Source organism: Zerene cesonia, chromosome Z (assembly GCF_012273895.1).
Source record: "Zerene cesonia ecotype Mississippi chromosome Z, Zerene_cesonia_1.1, whole genome shotgun sequence".
In the NCBI taxonomy this organism is placed as follows: domain Eukaryota; kingdom Metazoa; phylum Arthropoda; class Insecta; order Lepidoptera; family Pieridae; genus Zerene; species Zerene cesonia.
This window is the reverse complement of record NC_052122.1, coordinates 3,386,771-3,413,413: the sequence shown is the minus strand read 5'-3', so window position 1 is coordinate 3,413,413 and position 26,643 is coordinate 3,386,771. Positions and strand designations below refer to the sequence as shown.

The window sequence follows — 26,643 nt, the reverse complement described above, 5'->3', positions numbered from 1 at the left end:
GTTAAAGGCACGAACCAGGAATTAAATATATAATTTTTAGCAATGTTTTCTTTAGGACCCGACATTTTAGATTAACTATATTACAACTGAACGAATACAAAATTGTCACAATAAAAAAACAGCTAAACTTTCTTAAGAACGTTTAGATTTACTTTCTCATTCAACCGAATACTGAATTATTACAAACACAATACTGTACAAGTTTTCAAGACCGTAAATTCAAGGCGACCGAAATATACGACTGCACAAACTAAACTGAATTTCCCAGGACGCCTAGATTATACGAGCCCTAAAGTGCATGCGCGAATGCAATGTGACATTTCAATAAAATCAATACACAACGCCCAGCAACAAGTGCTCTGCCCGGGATAGCCAGTTATATAACTATGAGTACATATAATATATCATACAATACCCCCTACAGAAGTGTATACTTAATGTAACTTAATTATTATTCACTGCCTACTAAATTATGACAAGATGGCAAATTTAACGCGACCGGAATATACAAAGAAACGAACAGAAGTGAGTTTCCCAGGTCATCTAGCTAGCATACCTGGAGCTCTAAAGTGCATGCGCGAATGAAATGTGACCTTCTATAAAAAACAATATTCAACGCTCAGCAAAAAGCTTAGCTTTAAGTGAAGATTTCTAAGGTTGATTTAAAATCAATTTTGAACCCGGACTTAGCAGATGCTATTTTAAACTAAACAAGTTACACGAAAATGATTATTTAACAATATATCATAACTTTTAAACGCTTTTGGTAACGATTGACTACTATTTAAAAATCACTCACACACAACACAACCGAATCTACGAGAACACAAAACTAAACTGAATTTCCCAGGACGCCTAGAATCCAGGTACCAATAGTGCATGCGCGAAGGCTACGTGACCTTTAGCAAAATCTATACTCAACGCCTAGCAACAAGTGCTCTGTCTGTTGATTAAAAAACATGCGCAAATCTGATTTATTTGATATTTATAATATTTTCCGTTATTTTATAAACTGTATCAACATGGGGAGAATCTACATGGACTGTTGTTTAATTCCAGTTCAAAAAGTTATTCTTGGATTTTGTCTGATACGCCTATAAATATACAGACTATGTGAATGCCCTTAAAAAATGCTGACGAAAATTAATTAAAACTTCTGAAAAATTTATAAACCGACACAACCGAGATTAATGAAAGCACAAACGCAACTGATTTCCCAGGACATCTAAATAGGCAACCTGGAGCACAATAGTGCATGCGCGAAGTGCATAGAACCTTCAATAATCAATGCGCGCATCAAAAGGCATGCGCGAACATGGACCAAGCCACTGCCTTGTTTCGATATTGAAAAAAGTACAGAGTAGTTTAAAAATTATGTACAACGTGAAATAAAATTTTCAGTACAGTTAAGTGACATTAATGCAAACGTTTAAAATATTGACGCTGACGGATGTTTAGTATTTTGTTTTCATTATTTTAAAATTATATGCACAAACAAACACTATACAATCAGACGACCAACAATGAAAACACGTATAGATATAGATAATATTATAAATGCTTTTATATATTACTTCGGTTGAATATCAACGCGACCGAAATATGAGAATATACGAACGGAACTGAAATTCCCAGGGCATCTAGATAGAATACTAGCGTTAAAGTGCATGCGCGAACACAGCCTTAGGCGATCAATATTCAGTGCTTTCCATACCTAAGTGGGCTTCATGGGCATGCGCGAGCCCGGACAGAGCTATTATAAAGTCTTGAAAATATAATCATGACTAGAAAAGTACAACAAATATATTATATTTAACGCAATGAAAACGATCAGTTGACTAATGACGTTAGTTTTCTTATCAAAACTTGCAATCACTCTGTTATGTTGCGTTACAAAAAAAAAAAACTGGCGAAAATGCACTAAAATCCCCTGGGTTAAAACTATTAAACGTGTAGTATATACATAATAATAAATTGACGTGAAAAAAAGTAAAAAACTTGTTAACCAAACGGAGCAATACTCAATGCGACCGAAGTAAACGATTGCGCAAACCGAACTAATTTCCCCAGGACATCTATATAGGATGCCTGAAACGCTGGAGTGCATGCGCGATTTTAAGGTGACCCGCAACAAATAAAATCAATAACATCGTTCACGTGCCTGGGACATCTAGGTCTCGAAACGCATGCGTAAGCCTAACTAAGCCTTTTTTATAAAGGTTTTTTTTTTTGTAATTACACCCGTACGTAACCTAACAAAGAAAATGGAGGGTTCAAGTGTATATTCATTTATATGTCTTATACATAATATGTTAATAACGGTCTCGTAGATTTAGATTAATGCCATCTATTCTAGAACAAAGTAACTTATTACATTATTTTCGAAGGTTACATTTAAATAATTACAAATCGTGTACTTCTAACAAAGGTTCATCAGACGGAATCCTAGAAATCCTATAAATTTTTAATTAACACATTTCTATATTATACATTTATTTAAAGAATAAATTCGCGAGCATATATTAAAGATTAAACACATAAGAGAAAGATACACATAATAAGAGAACATTAGGATGGTAACTAATTAATTTAATTATAATTCGCAAGCGTGCACATAAAATAAGACACTTAAGAAACATCGCCTAAATTTAAATGGGTATGATTTTTCGCATCGTGAGAACTTAACCCTAAAAAATAAATACAACATGAAGACACCTCCTGTAAATAGTTGCGTATCCTATTTTACGTCCTTTTTTTTATTTTACTCCCGTAATCGAAGTATTCATAGATAATCTTATTTTTCCGACCTAACGGTGGAGCTAATTATCTCTTTTTTTACATAATTTTAAGAACCCGCAAAAATGACGGACCATAAAGTAAAGCTGATTAAAAAATTTCAGGATCAAAACGCCTCGGTCCTTTTTTATACTGTTATATTAATCCATTTACTTGTAAAGTTTTCTCACGCTATAGTTAAAAACAGAAAGAGTTAAGGTTTCTGGAAAATTAAACGATCTTGGTTTCTGACCAGTTACTACTGGTAATACGTTTTTGTACGCCTTTAAAATTTATTTAAATCTATTTAAATTTGGATTTTATTATTTATATGTAACTCGTTATAACAAAATTAAGAATAAGAAACACTATTTGCATGATTTTCGTTCCACAAACGAGACAAAGAATGTAACTTCGCAAGCTCATGTAAGTGAATGTAAAGAAAAACATATGGAATTGTGAAATTGATCTCAAATAAAATTACTACAATCCCATCATAATAATATAATTCATCTTAACAATCCCATCAACATAAATTTGTAACCAACCGCACACAATTGGGCCAAGTGTATTCGACGCATGCGCGAGCCCGAAGTACTAAAAACATTTAGTTCTAACCAACCTGTTACAAAATTGTTGACTTGCCTTTAATTCGTGAGAGTATTTTTATAAAGCAACATAAATGTTCCCGATTGGAAGAAAAAATTGCCACTAATTAAAAATTTGAAGTGAAATATTCTCGATGTTTCGTACGTAACAACCACACTATAAGGTTGTTTGCTGTTAGCTTACTGTATGCTAGACTATCTAGTTTCTGCTCAAAGTGCATGCGCGAGCCCGGCCTTTACTGGACGCTACTGGACTATAGTATATATATGTAGTGACTAAAATGGCGCCCACTGATCTTTTTACCGACTAGTTTTCCATTTATAAAAAGCAATATTTTTATCCTTTAATTAATGATATGCATGTATGCAAAACGACGATAAAGGAAGGACGAAAATAATAATACAGTGAATTTGTTTATAGAATTAATTTATTTCAATAAATATTTAAAAAATTTGTACATGTCAAATGAATTTCATAGTAAATATTTGAAAATTAATCACTTGTAAAATGAATTTTTTTATTCATAAATCTCCTTCCATATTTGTTGTTTTATTCCTGAAATAAAAATATTATAATAAAAGAGTTAATTTGGAATAATAAGATAATATAAATAATTATCAATACATACACAGTCTTAAAAACATAATTTAATTTCAATATAAATATAATTATCATAACAACATTAACAGTATTTCATACAATAAATTAAATAGTATTTCATAATCAAAACTTCATACTTACCTATAAATGTTTTTACTCCAAGATTTAAAAAAACACAAAAACTGTCCGTATAACGTTCAATGTTTAATGATTATATATTTTTATAAATGGATTTCAAAATGTATTCAGAATATCAAAGCTGATGTAAATCACAACCCCATTAACTAATTATTGTCTAAACTCTAAACAATCCCACCAATAAAATTTTACAAATGGTGAAGCCATCAAGAAAGACCAACGTCAGATCTGCGCATGCGTGGTGGCCATGTTGAAATGATTGCATCGGAAACTTCCAGAACAAATTTACAATTCGAGAATCAGAAATTACGATTTATTAATAACCTACCTTGTTCAAACAAATCTATTCTTTCAATAATACTTCAATTACTATAACTAAACTTAAAAAAAGAACTGAACTAGAGACAACCAACTATCACTAACAACTGCGCTGCAATGGCTGCAATTGCTAGGACGCCTAGATTGAGCTTAAAGTGCATGCGCGAGCCTGGTTCTGGCTGACCTTCGAGGACATTAATCAATATTATCCAGACTGTACAAAATAATGTCTGAAAGTGCATGCGCGTCCCCCTGCTTCGATTTGATATTGTACTTTGTTTGTAATAAAAATTAAAATAATTATCACTACATAGTAAAAAGAAAAGACGCTTCCCGCGTCTGTCCTTTGTATGTATGCTTAGATCTTTAAACGACTCAACGGATTTTGATGGGCTTTTTTTTAAGATAGACTAATTCAAGAGGAAAGTTTATATGTATAGTAATATATATATTTAACTATTCCGAATTTAAAGCGTGCGAAGCTGTTTTAAATAAAAATTCTATGTCCAGGAATGTACAATTGCACTTGAAAATGTAGTTTCATAGCTACAAATATTGCTTATAACTTGTAACTGTTCGAGACGTAAAAACGAAAGGAAACGTGACAAAAAACCTTATTGCCGTGGTACATTGTTTATTCAAATATAAAAATTCAATTGTAAACAGAGTTTCATATAATATATATAATTTATGACATATTTAATTCGATTCATCTTCATCTCGAGTGCGAAATTCACGCTCATATTTGCAACACGACGCGTTGTTACTCTGAAAATACAGAAAATAATCATTATTCAGAAAAATCTAAAAAAAGAACAGCAATTTAATTCAATATTCATAAAAGGATTAATATGGAAAATAAATCTACACTTACTTGTTGCCCATTTGTTAATTTCACACAAAATATACACATCACTTGCACACAATAATACACTAACACTTTTATTGTTATAATACTCTAAAACTTGATGAAACGCTGTTAAAAAATTGTACCAAACTTGAATAAGCTGACGTGGTAAATGCTACGGTTATTATTTTACGGTATTTATTCGGTCTGTCATTACATACAAAACTAAACAACCAATAAGATGACGATGCGGTACTGTGACTACGAGCTTCACACGTGCGTCGATAATCTTTATTTACATTGTAAAACGTAGTAATGATTTCCTTAAAGAGCCTATAAAACAACAATTGAAAAACAATAAATACGGTTTCAGCTATGTATATGCAATGTGGATAAAAATTAAAAAGGGTCATGTACGTAGAAAATATGAAAAAAGCATACATTTTTGCAGACAAAAAATCTTTAATGAATCCTCAATTTCATTACATTTAAATACATTTCACAAAATATTCAAGACAAATTTTAAACAAAGTTAATAACATCCACATCTCGTCGTTCGCATTACAGGTCTTCCTTCATCGATTGATTGGTATATATATCATCACGTTGCTGTAATAAAATATAAATATCACAATAAAATATTTTCAGACAAGTAGTAAACAATATCGATTGGATGAATAATTTTCAAATATATCAATTAGTACATAAAAGTGGATACTTACACTTTCATTACATAAAAATTTAACACAACCGTTGACACACCCAAGTGAAGTACGCCGATGTTCTAGTTTTTTTTTAACTACACTATAACTAAGTTTTAATAAAAAATAACTTTTTACATCGGATCGAATCTACATGTATCTTTGTCGTTCTTCAAATTAACTACCGAGCTGTACGCGCATGCGCGATCCCGGGCAAAGCTAAGTTGCACACATGCGCCAATCAAATAATATCATGAAAATTTTATATCAATTTGATGGGATTGTTAACTAGAATCAGTACTTAAAAACCTATTTGATAGTATAATAACCTTATAAAAAATAGAAAAATAACTCACCAATGCATCACTCGTATAACATGTTAAAAATATACAACACGCACGCACTGAATTAAAAAAAAAAACAATGAATCGAACAAGTAAATTTGAAAAACAAAATACTTGATGTTCTAAATGTTCAAATTAATTCAGTAAAAAAAAGTAAACGATTCATTTAACTAAAATATTTAACTTTTCAAGCCCAATTTCGATAAGTTGCAAAAGAATTATTAATATTGAAAACAAATGATAAAAACACTTGAAATTAAATGAAAACGTCCGAATGATGCACTTGCACACCCTTTAATGTGATACCTAGGTCATCCAGCTAGGATGTCTAAAATGCATGCGCGAACCTGGACAAAGGTTTGGTAATCGATCATATCTAGGTACGAAATGCAGAGAGTGCATGCGCGAATACTTCTAAGAGACGCAGCATATCGTTCGCCATTTTGTTGACTATTCCAACATAAATGTATTACGAAATAAAGACCAAAAAACTGAGAGCTTTCACGAAACTTCTTTTAAATTTTCCAAGCGAATTTAGTTCATATAAATACATAATAAACGAACCTCAAAAGCTAAAAGTTGCAAATTAAATTAATTTATTCACGATGCAAATGCGCAGCCGCGTGCGTGTTCGTGTGTGGTATACCGCCATTTAAAAATACCTGTACTGACGCCATTTTGAATTAAAACCAAAGACTAACTGACATTACTATAAAATTAGTGTTTGTTATTTTTATTAATTGTGTTTAAAATTATATACAAAAATCTATATATAAAAACCCCATCAAAAACCGTTGGGCAGTTTCAAAGATTTAAGCATACATAGGGACATAGGGACAGTGAAAGCGACTTTGTTTTATGCTATGGAGTAATAAACAAGATTCATAAATAAAAAAAAAAATAACTTAAATTATAACGAATTTACGATAAAAAGATTAAATTTCATAGGTCGCCATCTTATTCATCATTGATTGATTGATTGCGCGCGCATCCACGGCTTGGGATGTATACCGCCATCTTAAATAAGGCATTCTGAACTAGAACACGTTTGAACGCAAACATGTTCTAGTTCAAAATTACCTAAAAATATATTGAATATAGGAAAATAGAAAAACAACTCACCAATGCATCACTCGTACAACATGTCAACAATACTCATTATAGACGCACTGAATTAAAAAATGTATATATGAATCGAATAAGAAAATTTTGTAAAAAAAAAAACGACAGTTGATATTTTAAAAGACCAAATCAAAGTACTTCAGGAAAATAAATGATCCATTAAATTAAAATATTTTACAATTCACGTGTAAAATTAATAAGATGCAACAAATTGATTATTGTTGAAAACAAATAATAAAAATTTAAATTAAACGAAAACGTCCGAATGATGCACTTGCACACCGTTTTATGAGATACCTAGGTCATTCAGGCAGGATACCTAAAGAGCATGCGCGAACCTGGAGCAAGGTTTGGTAATCGATAAAATCTAGGTACAAAATGTATTAAGTACATGCGCGAATCCTTCTAACCGCCATTTTGTAAATAATTTCAACACAATGGTACGACAAAATTTAGACGAAGGAAGCATGTTAAATTGTGAAGGTTTTGCTAAAATTCTTCTAAATTTTCCAATAGGATTAAATTAATTTTAGGAGGATGCAAATACGCAGCCGCGTACCGCCATTTTTAAATTCAAATCAAAGGCCTGACAGTATCGTTATATTAGAATCGTGAAAGAAATATCCGTCCGTTCAATGTCCGTCTACCTATACTAACAAATAAGATTTCATTTCAACTTAAAGTAGAAGTTAAAACTAGAAGTAGACGAATTAATTATTCGCATAAATGAAAGACAACTAGAGTCCATTTCATGGGTCGCCATTGTACATGTTATTGATCAATTGCAAGCGCGCGCAGCCGCACTGTGGGACTCATCAACCGCGGCTGCGCGATTTTTCAACACGGCGGCATACCTGCCGCCATCCTAAGTAAGCCATTCTGAACTAGAACGTGTTTGGATGCAAACATGTTCTAGTTCAAAATTGCCAAAAAAAATTATTGAATATGGGAATCGAGCATTTTTTGGCACGAACCGTGCCAGCTCGCACTGGGGAAGGTTAGGTGTTATAGTTGCATGTGAATGCTACTGTTTCGTACGAAGCCTGGGAAAACCGTAGACGAGTATTTTTTTGGCTTAACCTACCCTGTTCTGTAATTTATATCCCTCATCTATTCTATCCTTTATCCTTTACAATTTATCCTTTCCAAAATATTACAGTTTCAATTTATATAACTTTTCAAAGTTTAAATAAAAAACACGCAAATTCAACATTAATAATTTATGCGTCGAAAAAATTAGAAAAGCAACTCACCAATGCATCACTCGTACAACATTTTAACAAAACTTTTTAAATACGCACTGACAAAAAAATATAATAGAATAAGCAAATTCTATACCAAAAAAGTTTATGTTAAATAAAATTTTAACATCTTATTATATAGTGTTAAAGAAAAAGAAACGATCCATAAAATTAAAATGTTTAACGTTAAACGTGCTAATTCAATGAGTTACAATAATATGATTCATATTAAAAACAAATAATAAAAACACTTTATATTAAACGATAACGTCCGAATGATGCACTTGCACACCCTTTAATGTGATACCTAGGTCATCTAGCTAGGATGCCTAAAGTGCATGCGCGAACCTGGACAAAGGTTTGGTAATCGATCATATCTAGGTACGAAATGCTGTAAGTACATGCGCGAATCCTTCTAAACGCCATTTTGTAAATAATTTCAACATAAAGGTTAACTAACTAAAAAACTACTATTAACTTTTTACTAAAATTCTGTTAAATTTTCTAAACGAATTTAGTTAATATAACACATTATGAAAGATCCTCAGTTATAAGTTGCACGTTAAATTAATTCTAGGAGGATGCAAATGCGCAGCCGCGCACGTGTCTGTGGGTGTTATACTGCCATTTTAACTACCTGTACTGTCGCCATTTTGAATTCAAATCAAAAGCCTGACAGTATTGTAATAGAATCGTCGAATTGAGTTAAATGTCCGCCTACTTATACAATAACAAATTGGATTTTATTTAGACTTATAGTAGAGGATAAAACTAGAAGTAGACGAATTAATTATTCGCATAAATGAAACTTATGCTCATTGAATTTTAGAAATATGTATTCATGAATTAATCTTAAATTCACAACTTTAATTCAGCAAAGAGAACAAAAGTCAATTTTATGGGTCGCCATTTTACAAGTCATTTATCGATTGCAAGCGCGCGCAGCCGCACGGAGGGACACATCAACCGCGGCTGCGCGAATTTTCAACACGGTGGCATACCTGCTGTCGTCCTAAGCAAGCCATTCTGAACTAGATCGTGTTTGGATGCAAACATGTTCTAGTTCAAAATTGCCAAAAAATATATTGAACATGGGAGTTGAGCATTTTTTGGCACGAAACGTGCCCGCTCGCACTGGGGAAGGTCAGGTGAAATAGTAGCATGTGAATGCTACTGTTTCGTACGGAGCCTGGGAAAACCGGAGACACGATTATTTTGCGTTAGCCTTCCCAGTTCTGTCCTTTATTCCCCTCATTGATTCATGCCTTTTTTCCTTCATTAATCATTTTTATATTTTTATAGCTTCATATAAATAAAAATATTCGAATTTTTGATTAAAAAGTAATTAAACAACATGTGATCTTCACTAAATTTTCATGTACGCATTGCCGTCAAATCATATAAGGTCCATTTTATTTGGAGAATACATGACCGGCCATTTTATGTTGATAATGTTTTTGAAAGTAAAGTAAGCAAATCCAACGTTAATTATCTATATGTCGAACGAAATAGAAAAACATCTCACCAATGCATCACTCGTACAACATGTCAACAATACTCATTATAGACGCACTGAATTAAAAAGTGTATATATATAAAGAATAAGCAAATTTTGTAAAAAAAACCACGGCTGATATTATAAAAAATCAAAACAAAGTACTTCAGGAAAATAAACGATCCATTAAATTAAAATATTTTACAATTCACGCACAAAATCAAAAAGCTACAACAAATTGATTAATTATTATTGAAAACAAACAATAAAAACTTTTTAAATTAAACGAATACGTCCGAATGATGCACTTGCACACCGTTTTATGAGATACCTAGGTCATTCAGGTAGGATACCTAAAGAGCATGCGCGAACCTGGAGCAAGATTTGGTAATCGATGAAATCTAGGTACAAAATGTAGTAAGTATATGCGCGAATCCTTCTAACCGCCATTCATTTAGACGAAAAACGTGTGTAAAATTGAGAACTTTTTACATAAATTCTTCAAGAGGATTTAGTTTATAACACATTATAAACAATTCTCAGTTATAAGTTGCTCGTTAAATTAATTTTAGGAGCATGTAAATGCGCAGCCGCGCACGTGACCGTGGGTGGTATACTGCCATTTTAAGTAGTGCCTGTACTGTCGCCATTTTGAATTCAAATCAAAGCCCTGATACCATCGTTATAGTAGAATCGTGAAACAGTCCGTCCACTTTTACTTACAAATTGTATTTTATTTAGAGTTACAGTAGAAGATAAAAACAGAAGCAGATGAGTTAATTGCACGAATAAATTAAACGAATGCTCATAAAATTTACAAAGATAATAAGAATCAAATTTTACGTGTCATTGATCGATTGCAAGCGCGCGCAGTCGCGGAATAGAACACATCAACCGCGACTGCGCGATTTTTCAAAAATTATTGATTTTTTTTCAAAAATTATTGATTTACCCCAGGATCTGAAAGAAACAGTAGCATTCACATTCTACTGTTTCATCTAACCTTTCCCAGTGCGAGCTGGCACGTTTCGTGCCAAAAAATGCTCGATTCCCATATTAAATATTTTTTTTGGCAATTTTGAACTAGAACATGTTTGCATCCAAACACGTTCTAGTTCAGAATGGCTTACTTAGGATGACAGCAGGTATGCCACCGTGTTGAAAATTCGCGCAGCCGCGGTGGATGTGTTCTATTCCGCGACTGCGCGCGCTTGCAATCAATCAATGACAGGTAAAATGGCGACCTCTAACTTTGTTACTTATTATCTTTGCAGTATACAAATCGTGAATTTAAAATTATTTGATAGAAATTTCTACATTCTATGAGAATTCGTTTAATTCTCTACATAAATTATGATACGAATAAAAATCATAGGTCGTCATTTTACATGTCATACAACGATCGCATGCGCGCGCAACCGCGGTTGATGTGTACTATTCCGCGGCTGCGCGCGCTTGCAATCAATCAATGACATGAAAAATGGCGACCTCTTTCTTTGATTCTTGTTATCTTTATTTTTTGAATCACTATATTTTTCATTGTTTTGTTCGTTTGTTTGCTATAATTCATAATTTTCATATTTTTATAGAAGTACAATTCGCATAGTATTTAAAAACTTGATAGAAAATAATAATCGACATGGGCTTTTTTAGATATTGTTACTATTTTGATAACTTTTTTTTGTTTTCATTTCAAATCGACAAAACGCCAAAATACCACTTCATTGGTACCGTGCTAAAAGTATATTCATTGTCGAATTTATTAAATAAGATTAAGTTGTAATTGAATGTAGGTCTAAACATTCTGTTAGCTAAATATTCGCATAAGTAAGAAAACATTTAAGTAATTATATTTACCAAAAAGAAAATTATTGATTTAAAATATGGGGCTACCCCAGGTTCTGTACGAAACAGTAGCATTCACATGCAACTATTACACCTAACCTTCCCCAGTGCGAGCTGGCACGGTTCGCGCCAAAAAATGCTCGATTCCCATATTCAATAATTTTTTTTGGCAATTTTGAACTAGAACATGTTTGCATCCAAACACGTTCTAGTTCAGAATGGCTTACTTAGGATGACAGCAGGTATGCCACCGTGTTGAAAATTCGCGCAGCCGCGGTTGATGTGTTCTATTCCGCGACTGCGCGCGCTTGTTATCAATCAATGACATGTACAACGGCGACCTCTAACTAAGATTCTTGTTATCTTTGCAGTATAGAAGTTGTAAATTAGCAGCATGTGAATGCTACTGTTTTGTACATATCCTGGGGTAACCCCATATTTTTTGCCCTAGCCTTCCCAGTTCTGTCCATTATTCCTTTATTCACGGTATTTCAATTATTTTCGTTATAGTTAATGTAATTATATGTAATGTATTTAGAAATTTAAAACTTGCTTTTAGTCGGGTTGATAATATTATGAATAAATCGCGTTAAAAATCCGTTAAAGTTTTTAATTTCTAAATGTACAATACTCGCGTAAAATCAAACACAAGAAAATACTATATGTAATGTATGTATTATATACGTATTATTTATATATGTATGTGTACAATTATGTGATAATATGCTTGTATTTGCATATGTATTTATGTTCCATAAACGTATTTCAAACATTATAATCGCACCTCTTAAACATGCTGCCTAGACATGCTGCCTGCCTGTGAAAAGACCGCCTGTTGTGCTTGTTAGTGTGTGTCATATGTATGTTTCTTTAACTTCTTTTTCTTATTTTTTGATGCACAACAAAGTATTTTTTATTTGTTTGTTTGAGCGCTATAATTCATAATTTTCGTATTTTTGTAGTAGTACAATATGCATAATATTTAAAAACTTGATAGAAAAAAAATCAACATGGATTTTTTACATGTTGTTATTATTTTGATAATTTTTTATTCACTTATAAATTTTATTATTTTTTATTAATTAACCTGTTTAATGAACCAATCACAGTCAAATCATACAAATAACTATGATTTTTATAATGAAATTAATCTTTATTTTTGTTTTCATTTCAAATCGACAAAACGCCAAAATACCACTTCATTGGTACCGTGCTAAAAGTATATTCATTGTCGAATTTATTAAATAAGATTAAATTGTAATTGAATGTAGGTCTAAACATATTATTAGCTAAATACATGCATACGTAAGAAACATTTAAGTAATTATATTTACCAAAAAGAAAATTATTGATTTAAAATATGGGGCTACCCCAGGTTCTGTACGAAACAGTAGCATTCACATGCAACTATTACACCTAACCTTCCCCAGTGTGAGCTGGCACGGTTCGTGCCAAAAAATGCTCGATTCCCATATTCAATAATTTTTTTTGGCAATTTTGAACTAGAACATGTTTGCATCCAAACACGTTCTAGTTCAGAATGGCTTGCTTAGGACGACAGCAGGTATGCCACCGTGTTGAAAATTCGCGCAGCCGCAGTTGATGTGTTCTATTCCGCGACTGCGCGCGCTTGCAATCAATCTATGACATGTAAAATGGCGACCTCTAACATAGATTCTTGTTATCTTTATTTTTTGAATCACTTTATTTTTGTTTGTTTTGTTTGTTTCTTCGCTATAATTCATCATTTTCATATTTTATAGAAGTACAATTCGCATAGTATTTAAAAACTTGATAGAAAATAATAATCGACATGGGCTTTTTTAGATATTGTTACTATTTTGATACCTTTTTCTTCACATATAAATTTTATTACTTTTTTTATTAGTAAACCTGTTTAATAAAGCAGTCACAGTCAAATCATACAAATAACTATAATTTTTATTGTGAAATTAATCTTAATTTTTGTGTTATTTCAAATCGACAAAACCCCAAAATTCCACTTCATTGGTACCGTGCTAAAAGTATGAACTATTATTCATTATGCATTCACATGCTACTATTACACTTAACCTTTCCCAGTGCGAGCTGGCACGGCTCGTGTCAAAAAATGCTCGATTCCCATATTCAATATTTATTTTGGCAATTTTGAACTAGAACATGTTTGCATCCAAACACGTTCTAGTTCAGAATGGCTTACTTAGGATGACAGCAGGTATGCCGCCGTGTTGAAAATTCGCGCAGCCGCGGTTGATGTGGTCTATTACGCGGCTGCGCGCGCTTGCAATCAATCAATGACATGAAAAATGGCGACCTCTAACTAAGATTCTTGTTATCTATGCAGTAAAGAAGTTGTGAATTAACAGCATGTGAACGCTACTGTTTTGTGCAGATCCTGGGGTAACCCCATATTTTTTGCCCTAGCCTTCCCAGTTCTGTTCATTATTCCTTTATCCATAGTGTTTCAATAATTTTCTTTGTAGTAAATGTAATTATATGTAATGTATGTATTCATAAATATATTATGTATATATGTATGTGTATAATTATGTGAGTCTGTACTTGTATTTGCATAAATATTTATGTTCCATGAACGTATAACAAAGATTATAATCGCACCTCTTAAACATGCTTCCTAAGCAAAAAGACCACCAGCTGTGCTTGTTAGTGTGTGTTATATGTATGTTTCTGTAACTTTTCTTATTTTTTGATGCACAATATTTTTCATTGTTTTGTTTGTTTGTTCGCTATAAGTCATCATTTTCATATTTTTATTGAAGTATAATTCGCATAGTATTTAAAAACTTGATAGAAAATAATAATCGATATGGGCTTTTTTAGATATTGTTACTATTTTGATAACTTTTTCTTCACATATAAATTTTATTACTTTTTTATTAGTTAACCTGTTTAATGAAGCAGTCACAGTCAAATCATACAAATAACTATGATTTTTATTATGAAATTAATCTTAATTTTTGTTTTCATTTCAAATCGACAAAACGCCAAAATTCCACTTCATTGGTACCGTGCTAAAAGTATATTCATTGTCGAATTTATTAAATAAGATTAAGTTGTAATTGAATGTAGGTCTAAACATTCTGTTAGCTAAATATTCGCATAAGTAAGAAAACATTTAAGTAATTATATTTACCAAAAAGAAAATTGTTGATTTAAAATATGGGGCTACCCCAGGTTCTGTACGAAACAGTAGCAGTCACATGCAACTATTACACCTAACCTTCCCCAGTGCGAGCTGGCACGGTTCGCGCCAAAAAATGCTCGATTCCCATATTAAATATTTTTTTTGGCAATTTTGAACTAGAACATGTTTGCATCCAAACACGTTCTAGTTCAGAATGGCTTACTTAGGATGACAGCAGGTATGCCACCGTGTTGAAAATTCGCGCAGCCGCAGTTGATGTGTTCTATTCCGCGACTGCGCGCGCTTGCAATTAATCAATGACATGTAAAATGGCGACCTCTAACTTTGTTACTTATCTTTGCAGTATACAAATCGTGAATTTAAAATTATTTGGTAGAAATTTCTACATTCTATGAGAATTCGTTTAATTCTCTACATAAAATATAATACGAATAAAAATCATAGGTCGTCATTTTACATGTCATACATCGATCGCATGCGCGCGCAGCCGCGGCCAGAAATTATTAAACACGGTGGCATACCTACCGCCATCTACGCCATATATACGCCATCTTAAATAAGCCATTCTGAACTAGGACACGTTTGGATGAAAACAACAAGTTAAAAATTACCAAAAAAATATATTGAATATGGGAAGCGATCATATTTGGCACGAAACATGCCAGCTCGCACTGGGGAAGGTCAGACGGAATAGCAGCATGTGAATGCTACTGTTTCGTACCGGAGGCCAGTATCGTTGTCTTACCCCTCCCAGTTCTGACTTCATTCCCCTCATCACTCCTTTTCTTTATCCACTATGCATCATTCTTTCCATAATATTGCAAATAATTTTTGTAGATTATTCCTACCTAATTCATTTTTATATTTAAAAAAAGATTAACATATCACAAAATAAAATAACGATATGCTACGTCCATCTTATTGCGCTATATATCATAATTATTCATGGAATAATATCCGCCATTTTATGTAACATTGATACGTCGAATACGCAGGCGCACATTGTTTAATCGATCGTAGACTCCATTTTGAAATACCATTATCTATCGTACCGATTATATGAGTACATTTTTTTTATGAATGTATATTTTTTATTTTTGCGTTAATTAACAATAAACGATGATATTTGTCAAAGATAAATAGATATTATGAGCGTAAGACCGGCTTTTTATCGTTATTAACTGTTTGCGCAGTCGCGGTTAATTTCGACACCTCCGCCATTTTATATACGTATCCGCCATTTTGAAATGTGGAAAATTCAACAAAATATCGGATTTACTTATAACTTGAATGCATTTACAGCTAGGTCATTAACGTTATTGTCCCTAAACATTGGGTATATTATATATACATGAAAATTAATTTTATGGCAATGATAAGTACAAATGATCATATACGTTTGAGAGTAGCTTTATATTACACATTTAACATAGCTGAAACCGTTTTATATTATACAGGACAATAACATATAGACTTACCTATTTCCTCAGCAAGAGTAACTGACCGCGTCGGTAAAAAAATTAAAAACAAAATCACTTGCACTATTTTATAGACAACTGAGAATGATTTGGGATATTGAATTAAATTAAAAAAATAAAATAAAAAGGCGGAACAGAAATAAAATAAACGACAGGTCCGTTCTCGACCAAGTCTAGACTGCAACTAAAATCAATGCCCTAATGGGAATAGCCATACATATAGGATACCTAGAAAATCGAAGCGCATCTGAGTGCATGCGCGGTAGTGCACTGTGGCGTCCTTTTATTGCCGCCAATATTTGAAATGGATGACCTTTACTTAATATCAATAATTTTCAGAATAACTCCGCATAAATCTACAATTTTTATCATTATGTGCATTATTTATAAATCCATTATAACGTTGTTTAAACCTTTTCTTAGGCCGAATTTACAAAACATAACATTATGGTCCAACTTTACTTGAAGATTGGGATCTTCAAAACTTTTTATTAATTCAGTCGTAAAAATTACGTTATGGAGGCGTAAAGCATAATTATAATATTCACCGAAAATATTACTCGATGAGGTAAAACCGGATACGAATTGCCCTGCATTGGCTTATGGCTACGTGATAAATTCGAGTGTGTAGGTAACATTCGCATTATGTTATACATGTTTCATCAATTCGCGAATCTTAATCACGTAATCATATAAGATTCATTCACAATAACAAAAAAAAGCCATTATTGAGCTGGTAACGCGTTTAATTCATGATTATTTGTAAAAGCATATTGTGTTTGTTCTTAGAAATAAAGTATAATGTTCAGATCGAGAGTTCAGAGACCATGTTAATACTGAGTTCAAAAACACCAACCAACCATTTCTTTTTTTTTTAATCATTATATAAGGTAAAAATAAATTCGCTTTGTGCACTTTTCAGATTCGCCATATTATGCAGCAGCATTAATATATAACTAGTATTATGTGGTGATTTAGAAAGGTTTGTGATGATATCTTCCTAAATTGACATATTTTCGATCTTTCTATTTCAATATGGATAAAAGAAACTTATGACAGATAGAATGATTTATGATACACCGAGATGTAAATAAAAAAATCTTTGTCAAAGTTTCTCTATAAACGTAATAAGGTGTACCATAAAAATGCGTAGTTTATGGGATAGTATAAAATTCGCACCGCTCGACAGGATACTTTCTTAATCTTTTAGAAATTATCAGCTTTCACAATATACCAGCTTAACCACCAAAACATACACAAATCAATTTGGTAAATTAATACCCAGAGAACACCTTATCTATAACCCTAATTTTGCCCTACCATTGTAATAATATAAATAAACTTTTAATAAATATCATTGCATTTTACTCTATTAGACCTAACGTAAAAAATCTCAACTATACACAGCACTCGCATACAACCACATCGCCACAGCAATATAACAAGTCGCTTCAATTAACAAACACACAGGACGAATACATAAAAAAAATACTCACATGGTATGGGCGTGACGTATTTCTCCGGATCGGTAGCAACCAAGCGTCTCCTGAGCTCGTTGCGACCAACTCCGGGTGCACCGACCAGCACTATCGGCCTCACGAACCCGGGCCTCGGATACAATCTGGCGACCTCCTCGTACGTGGGTATCATCTCGCGGTCGAAGTCATCATTCTCCTTTATGTCGTAGATAATTTTCTTCACTTTGGGCGTGGATTTACAAGGCAATAAGGCCGTGGCGTTGGCGGTTGGCGAACATGGCGTTTTGGGACTGCAGTCCGAGCTGGCATTGGTTGGCGAACAGAGGGCTGGCTTGCCTGGAATTAAATAATTTTTTTTTCATTATAGTCCCATTTCAAATAAACAATAAAACACAACAAAAATATAAAATTATGCCAAACTGGTCTACAGATCAGATTTTATTACATACATGTATAGTATCTACTAAATCCAACTTAATTATGATCTATGACTAATCATGAAATATTATAACAAACTGGAAGCTAAGATGTTTTACTAAAATAAGACATACTATGAACTCAAACCAATCTAGTAGCATTATCAAAGGTAAATTGTATATAATAAATGAGGTTATGGTTATGTTATTCATAACTAACATGGGATAACTAACGTACCGTCTAAAGTCTGCGGATCACTTTGCCTCTCGTGAATTATCCGACCTTCTTGTAAAGCACGTGATGGTATTAAGCCGGCTCTCATAACCCTGTCGCCTTCGCGACGGGCTTGCCACCTGGTAAGATATACACAATTATTAAATTATTATATTCAACATACATACAAAAACTCATGAAAAATAACCCCAAAATTAGGGGAATAGTACACATTTCCCCAATCAACAGGCCATCAAGAAAACTTGTAAAAATGCAATATCAGCCAATTTGTAGTATTGGCAATTTTACAATTTGTCTATTTTAAAAGCGCCTCCATAAATTTCTTTTTTTTTTTCTATACGCCAAAAAAGACAAATACAGGGTTGCAACTTACGAAATAAAACATATGAAATATGACGAGCATTGTATTTTATAATTAACACGGTCAATAATAATATGTTTGTCCAAAACACTTATTCCTTATTAAATTTATCTCAAAGGTACCCAATATGTCAAAATTCACTTTGACATCACTCAATACTTTAGAAAAACTGTACTGTTGTAAATGTCAAACATTCTTGTTTCAACTACTCTGTGAAAATATTGTGGAATTTTCCAGTTTTGTGAAAATTTATGTATTAAAGTGAATGATTAGAAGCTGGTTTTAATGGAATCTGGGATCAGGTATGTTTTAAAAATGTACATTTTTGTGTCTGTTTGAAAATTAAGCAAGTATAGATTTGTTCTAGGTTTATTTTATTTTCAATCCATTTGCTATTTATTTCTTCTTTCTTTGTTATTTATATTTCAAGGAATATTAAGATGAAAATATGATGTACTTGTTTTATAATGCACATTGATTAAATTATGCAGAATTTTCTTTTCACCGGTCTTCGAAGTAGTTGTTAAGCACCTGTTTCTGACCAATCGTAAAAAAAACATTAATTTGTATAAATGGTTTTTTGATCTAGATCTAAAGGAAGATTCAATTTATTAACTTGTAGTAGTAGTAACTAAAGATAACCCGCAGCGGGAGACTGGAAACACTTTTCTGCCTTAAGCGATTTCAAAAATATAATTCAAAAGATAATGAAAGCTGCATCTAATTAAAGCCTTAAAGCACTACTTAAAATATGGGAGAAACTAACTCTAAGGGTAACTAAAAAAATTTATTTGACTTTCATCACATTTAGGTTAGTAGTTAGTTACTCTATATGTAAAACTTCACTTTCAATTCTGTATGCTTTTTAAGTTCCATAAGTGTTTATGATGTTTTACATAAATATGACTTAGTGTTTAGGCTATCATAACATTGTGCATATAAATAATTCATAATTCAATGGAACAAGTTCAAAACAATGCATTACCGGAGTATCATTTTTACATTACATTAACTTCATCTGTATATTTGTGTATAACCAACTACTTTATACTCGATTTCAACCCACTTTAAAGAGACAGAATGAATTCAAACTTTGTACAATTATTAAAAATCAATCGCAATACAATAATTTCATGAGTTTATCTTTTTGCACCGATTAGGATCTCGAGGATTTAATAATTTGAAGGTATACTCTGTATTACATGATCAAGTGAGATAGTTTGTTTATTATTTAAACTATATCTATTATAACTATCGGCACTTGTATGTATAACAATAATTGATAATGAAAGTGTTAGCAATAACTGAAGAATTGAACTGTCTTACTAGTTGATACTAATGATTTGATTTTCCAATACACAATTCAATTTTGATTGATCTTAAAACTCTAATGCATACAGTTTAAAAGTTTATCTATTAAGATGGTTGGTGCTTAACTGTTGAATGTATCAAGGAAAGTATTCTGCAGGAAATAGTTAAGACTTTGTTTATCGACAATTTAACAATTAACTTCGGCATTTCGACAATTACAAGTAATAAAGTTTGAAAAATCTTATGAGATTTCTCTCTCATAGATGGTTCAATTATGCTTTGCATGACGCAGCGGATACTGTGATAATTAAGGGTCACTTTTTGAAAATATTCTGAATATGTATGTATAGTATGTGTATGTTGATTTAAAAGCGCTTCGAAGTCTTGTTGAATAAATTCTGGTTTGAATTTGACGAAGGGAAATGTTATCAATCTATAACTACTAGCAGTGTTGCCAGCGGTTTTGTCCACATGGTAAAAGGAAATTCCAATAGAAATGAGATGTTTTACCGCGGTGAAAAATAGCCTATATCACTATCTAGTCTCCAAACTGTCTCTAGATATATCATACAATTAAATAGAACCGTTGCGACATGAAAGACAGACAAACAAAGAAACAAACACACTTTCGGATTTATGAGCATAGTGAGGATTAAGAATATAATTTCAAAATAACTTAAGATACATTGAATAAATGTATCATTTCAAAATTATTATTGTATTTATTACGCCTTGGCAGTTTTTTATGAAAAAAAAAAATATTTGAAAATTTATGGAAACATAACGCCATATATTTTTTTATGTTGTTAGGGATCATCTTTACCTACATACCATGATTTATTTATTACCTTGTATTTTTAGCTCTAGCTAGCTAGCTTTCTAGCTTTTTGTTCTAGTCTTGATCGTGCAATAGACTGCAATATTCCACAAATTTCATACATTTTTGTTGCACCAATACTGACAATTAAACGAAATAATGGAAATTATCTATATGTATACTAATTATATAAATAAAGGGTTTGTTTGTTGTTTGAATGCTCTATCTCCAGAGGCAGTGGTGCGATTTGAAAAATTCTAACAGTGAAAGATAGCCAATTTATAAAGGAGGACTAAAGCCTATGTAACATCATGTACGTCGCTAGTGAAACCGCGTGGCACACCTAGTATATAACCCTATAATACTTTCGTTACTTTAAAAGCTAGTTTCATATGTTTAATTAACAATTTCATATAAATAAATTTAATTAACGCTTTAAAAAAATATTTCATTGCATTACTCTGTTAGGATTTTGCATTATCCAAAAGTAGCTAGTAACCTAAATTTCTAGCTTTATTAACTACATTATAGCGTCAAATAGTAATTAGGTCAGTGCTTTGAAAACTAGTTTGTAGTAAACGCGAAAGATTTAATTAAAATTTGTACGAACTGGTGAAAATTGATAAATTTATCATTCACAACTCTATTTACGTAATGTTTTTACATAGAATGTGATTAAGCTCTCAAAATTTCCAACGTCGCTCCAAAAACGAAGGTTTTCAAATTATAGCCATTTTATTTTTTGTACAGGATTTTGATAGGAAATCGTTGTTATTTGATCGGTTTTTAGAACCATTTAAATTGGGGACGAAAATACAATCACGTTCAACTCCCACACAACTTTGGGAATGAAATGTCGAAATTGGCTTCTTATCAATAAAAGGTTAACGTTTAACGTACGGACTAAACACACATCCTGAGCCAGCTCTTTACCCAATCTTATATCAATATAGTAAAGTTCGTTACTGAGTTTTAGTCTAAATATACAAAAATATTATTTTAAATATTATTTCGATTGAATAACCATTTGGGACTTGGAACAGACAGTTGAAAGTATTATTGACATAGTGATGATAATAAATACTGCCTTTTAATAAAATAAAGAAGTCATCACCTCTGCCTTATGCCGACATGGAATCATCATTTCATTTCCGCATTTATGGAAGTACCTTATAATTTTATTTTTAATTTTTCTATGAATGAATGTTGATCGTTTTTAAAATAATGCAGTTGAAAAGTAACGCTGTTTAATATTACATTTGTACGTTATATTGAACGAATACAGAATATATTGCAATCGTGATCAACTTTTATTGAACTTTCGTGGTAAAGTAAGAACTAAATATAGGGGTCGCAACACTTAGATTGTCCAAAAATGATTATACATGACTTGGGTACGACTTCTAAATTGTAATTGATGATAATTATTGTTATATAATGAATAATATTTATTGTTCTTTCGTACGCTAGTATTTGGATATTTTATTATACAAACTAGCTGCGCCCCGCGGGATAAAAAGTTGCCTATGTGTTATTCCAGTTGTTCAGGTTTCTACGTACCAAATGCAATCGGTTCAGCAGTTTTTGCGTGAAAGAACAACAAACACACACTGATCCTTACTTATATTATTACTAGCTGCGCCCCGCGGTTTCACCCGCGTAAGACCGTATCCCGTAGGAATGTCGGGATAAAAAGTTGCCTATATGTTATTACAGCTGTCCAGCTGTCTACATACCATAATTTCATTGCAATTGGTTCAGTAGTTTTTGCGTGAAAGAGCAACAAACACACACACATCCTTTCTTTAACTTTCGCATTTATAATATTAGTTGAAACGTAACACAATCTACCTATTTACATCACATGAATAAAGCCACTTATTAACGCTAATAAAATATGTATCACAATGGATGTAAACAAAGAGAAATATGGAGGACAAAACAATGTCTGTCGATTTTTTGATAAAGAACTCACCAATAAGCATCGTCCTGCGATACAATATGTAGTATGTCTCCCTTCTTGAAGTTGAGACCTGCCTCTTTACATGGGATGTACGGGTCCTCATCGGAGTTATAGTTGAACAATGCCCGAACCCTCACTTTCGATTCACGAGTGCCTCCCTTGCCGAACGATGGCACCAACTTGAATGTTATCGTCCCTTCGGAGCTTTGCTGGAAACATAAACCGAATCATTTTGAAAGGTGTCCAATGACGATAATATCATTTGTCTAGGAAATTGGGCCTGGTGTCGAATGAAAGGCACTGTTGTTGATTATATAAGTCCCTTCGAAACTTGATCGTATAAACCGAATAATTGTAACAGTCTGTAGTATGTTTTGGAACTTTAAAAGCTTTGTGACGCCAACTTATTGCGAAATTGATAATTAATTTACGAACTCGCACTAAGTTAATTTACGTTTTTCTTTTCTTTTTATATAAATACCAACATAAAAGGTAAAGTGACGTGTGACGTTACATCATATTTAAAATGTGATAAACCTCCTGCGTCAGTAAGGAGGGGGATGTGGGGGGAAAGGCCAAAAGAGCTACAATACGTGTGACGTAATTTACAGATAGCCCCTCATGCAAATAAGGTCACCCAACGTACCAGTATATCGAGCACATCCGCGGGTGTTTTATTCTCCACACTTATGCCGTTCACTTCAATGACCTCGTCGCCGGCGTGTATGAGGCCGGATCGATCGGCGGCCCCCCCGTGCATCACGCGAGCGATAACTATTTTGCCGGTCTCCTCGTCCGTTTTAATCGTCGCACCCTGAAAATGACGTGCGACATTTATGCACAAAGCCATTTCGCCGTTGCGAGCGTCGTTCAATGATGTGGGGAATAAGCGGGACACGTCAAAGGTGCCGGTGACATCGATGCGATTTTATTGGGCTTCTACTATGTAGAATCGACTCATTTACAATGTCGGCGATGGCCAAATATTTTATTCTATTTCGGTCTGAGTTTCATGAAATTTGCACTATCATGTATTCAAATGCAGTTCAACTTTAAAATTGGTTTTCGATTGTCATATAATAGCTATATTACGCGGTGTAATATGGAAAATTGTTCTGATCATTTAACCCCATTTAAAGTCGGTCGCTAATGTCATAGTTCATGCTGCCCTTTTAAAAACATTATGAATTCAGTAACATTCGATTAGTTTCACCTACATATGTCGTGAGGCTGAATGCGATAGGTGATTAAGAAATTATTGAATAACTTGCTTCTTGTGGATTTTTCACAGCAAAGAACGAATTAACGGATTAAACCTATGACGAAAACTATTGTAAAAACATGCATTGGACATTATTACATGTTACGAAAGAGAATCAAAGCATTGGCGTGACAAATGAAATGATATCGTAACCAATATTTGGCCATAGCAAATACTCTATAGACATTCATGAATTGGACAGACACCACAGGCGCCCAGTGGGCTCGCGATTTTGACAGTCCTGTATTACACCAACTATCACATTAAAAATTACAAAATGGGAACACAAAAATAATATGATCAAATAATAACGTTTAAACAATTCGAAACTTAAACAATAAGCAATCTGTATTGTGTTAAAATAATGTACATGTGACAGAATAAAATAAAACTCTCATACTAAGGGATGCAAAGAAAACACAATACAAATTGTGCCAACATCTAGAATTAGCAGCTAATAATAAATAGTGACCAGGGTGATAAATGGTTAGGTTAAACAATAAAAGATAACATGGGAAATGGTACGATTGATGTTAACCAACAATTATGAGTAAAGGTAGAAATAATGATATTACTTACCACAATTGGCTCGGCACTCTGAGCTCCACCCTTTTGATAAAAGATTAACATTGAATATACCCAATACTAAAACACATTTAGCCTTTCCTAATGAATCATGATAAGATCGACCCGGTACAAAAATGAAGAATTCTGAGAACTAACAAAATAAAAGATAATTTTGACAGTAGACAAACACAAAGACATTCTATTGTAATAGATTGATCAAATTATTTGAAGAAATCCATTACTGCCATTTAAATTTTAAATGATTTTGAAGTTATGGCAATGAAATAAAACTTCCTCCCAGAAATGTATATTAGTACATAAAGAATATAATAAACATAATATTTAAATGGTTACCCAAATAAAATATAGCTGCTATTTCTAAATGATAACACTTGTACACTTTAGCTCCAACCCCCTAGCACAAAATCTTTGTCCACAATATAATAGACCTTTTACACTTATGATTTTTTGTAGATATATTATGTAGTTGAAGTGGCTACATACCAATGGCTCATCACTTTTGACCAACTGAACTATCTTCACCGTTTCTTCATCTTCATCAGCATCAGGTGGGATGTCAGGCAAGTGTGGATAGTAATCTTTTTGGGCCACCGCATCATGAGTACATAATATGGCCTGTCAAATATAATAAAAAGACCATAATATTTTACTACCCATAATCTCAACATACTACAATAACTCTTAAACATATAGCATACCTGAAAGTGAGGTTTCTGTAGCAGACTCAAAAGCTCTTGGAACTCCTTGGAGACTGTCTTAAGCTCACCAAACATTTCCAACACTTCTAGTGTTACTTGCATAGCATTAGATAACAAAGGATAAAATTTGTCATCCCTTCCTTTCGCTACTATTTTATTATGAACTTGGACTAGAGCGTGCAACTGCTTCGACTGCAGTAATTCACTTAAAAACGCGACATCTTCGCCATCTGACTGAACTTCTTTTAACGAAGTTAATAACCTAGTAAGAGCTAAAAATATACATGTGTAATTTAGTCGCTAGTAAGCATCAAGAAAAAAATATTTAATAACTAATGTAATACGTACAAGGATCCCAATTCTCAGTTGGATTGGACATCATCATTTTGACTGGGACTTCTTAAATTCTTGATTATATCATATTAAATAGGAAACACTTATTTATTTTGTATTTAATTCACTTCTTACGTTTTCTACCAATTCAGAAATATATGACTATACAAAAACACATACGAATGACAATTTGAATATAATTTAAAACACATTTTTGTGGAGTACGATGATAACTTTTCAGTTAATGGAATTTCAGTTTATTAAGGGTAAATTGGAAAGAAAATAATTTAAAAATGAAGTTTTGAATAAACTGGAAGCTGGAAGTAAATCTATAGTGTTAGGTGGTTGAAGAGCAGGAAGAAATTTGTTCCATAGATTTTGACAGAACTAAAAATAGAGAACATCAATGTACAAGGAATAGGTATTTATAGTTAACTCTAACTATAGAATATAAACTGCAGAGTGCAGACTGATAATAGATGGAAGCGCCTTTTAACTACTGA

General features: G+C 32.6%; 1 protein-coding gene across 2 annotated transcripts in view; it reads right to left on the bottom strand.

Moving 5' to 3' along the window:
- Positions 1 to 26,493, bottom strand: part of LOC119835733 (MAGUK p55 subfamily member 7) — a 35,753-nt gene extending 9,260 nt beyond the window's left edge. The window contains exons 1-8 of one of the 2 annotated variants that reach the window (XM_038360713.1): positions 26,156 to 26,493; positions 25,808 to 26,079; positions 25,593 to 25,724; positions 25,101 to 25,130; positions 23,907 to 24,074; positions 23,273 to 23,469; positions 18,812 to 18,927; positions 18,176 to 18,493 (exon numbers count right to left, since the gene is read on the bottom strand). In XM_038360713.1, the coding sequence (XP_038216641.1) occupies positions 18,176 to 18,493; positions 18,812 to 18,927; positions 23,273 to 23,469; positions 23,907 to 24,074; positions 25,101 to 25,130; positions 25,593 to 25,724; positions 25,808 to 26,079; positions 26,156 to 26,192 (1,270 nt within the window). In that variant the 5' untranslated portion in view covers positions 26,193 to 26,493. The remainder of the gene's footprint in view (positions 1 to 18,175; positions 18,494 to 18,811; positions 18,928 to 23,272; positions 23,470 to 23,906; positions 24,075 to 25,100; positions 25,131 to 25,592; positions 25,725 to 25,807; positions 26,080 to 26,155) is intronic. The other variant, XM_038360714.1, reaches the window with a different exon arrangement.
- Positions 26,494 to 26,643: the final 150 nt, after the last annotated feature.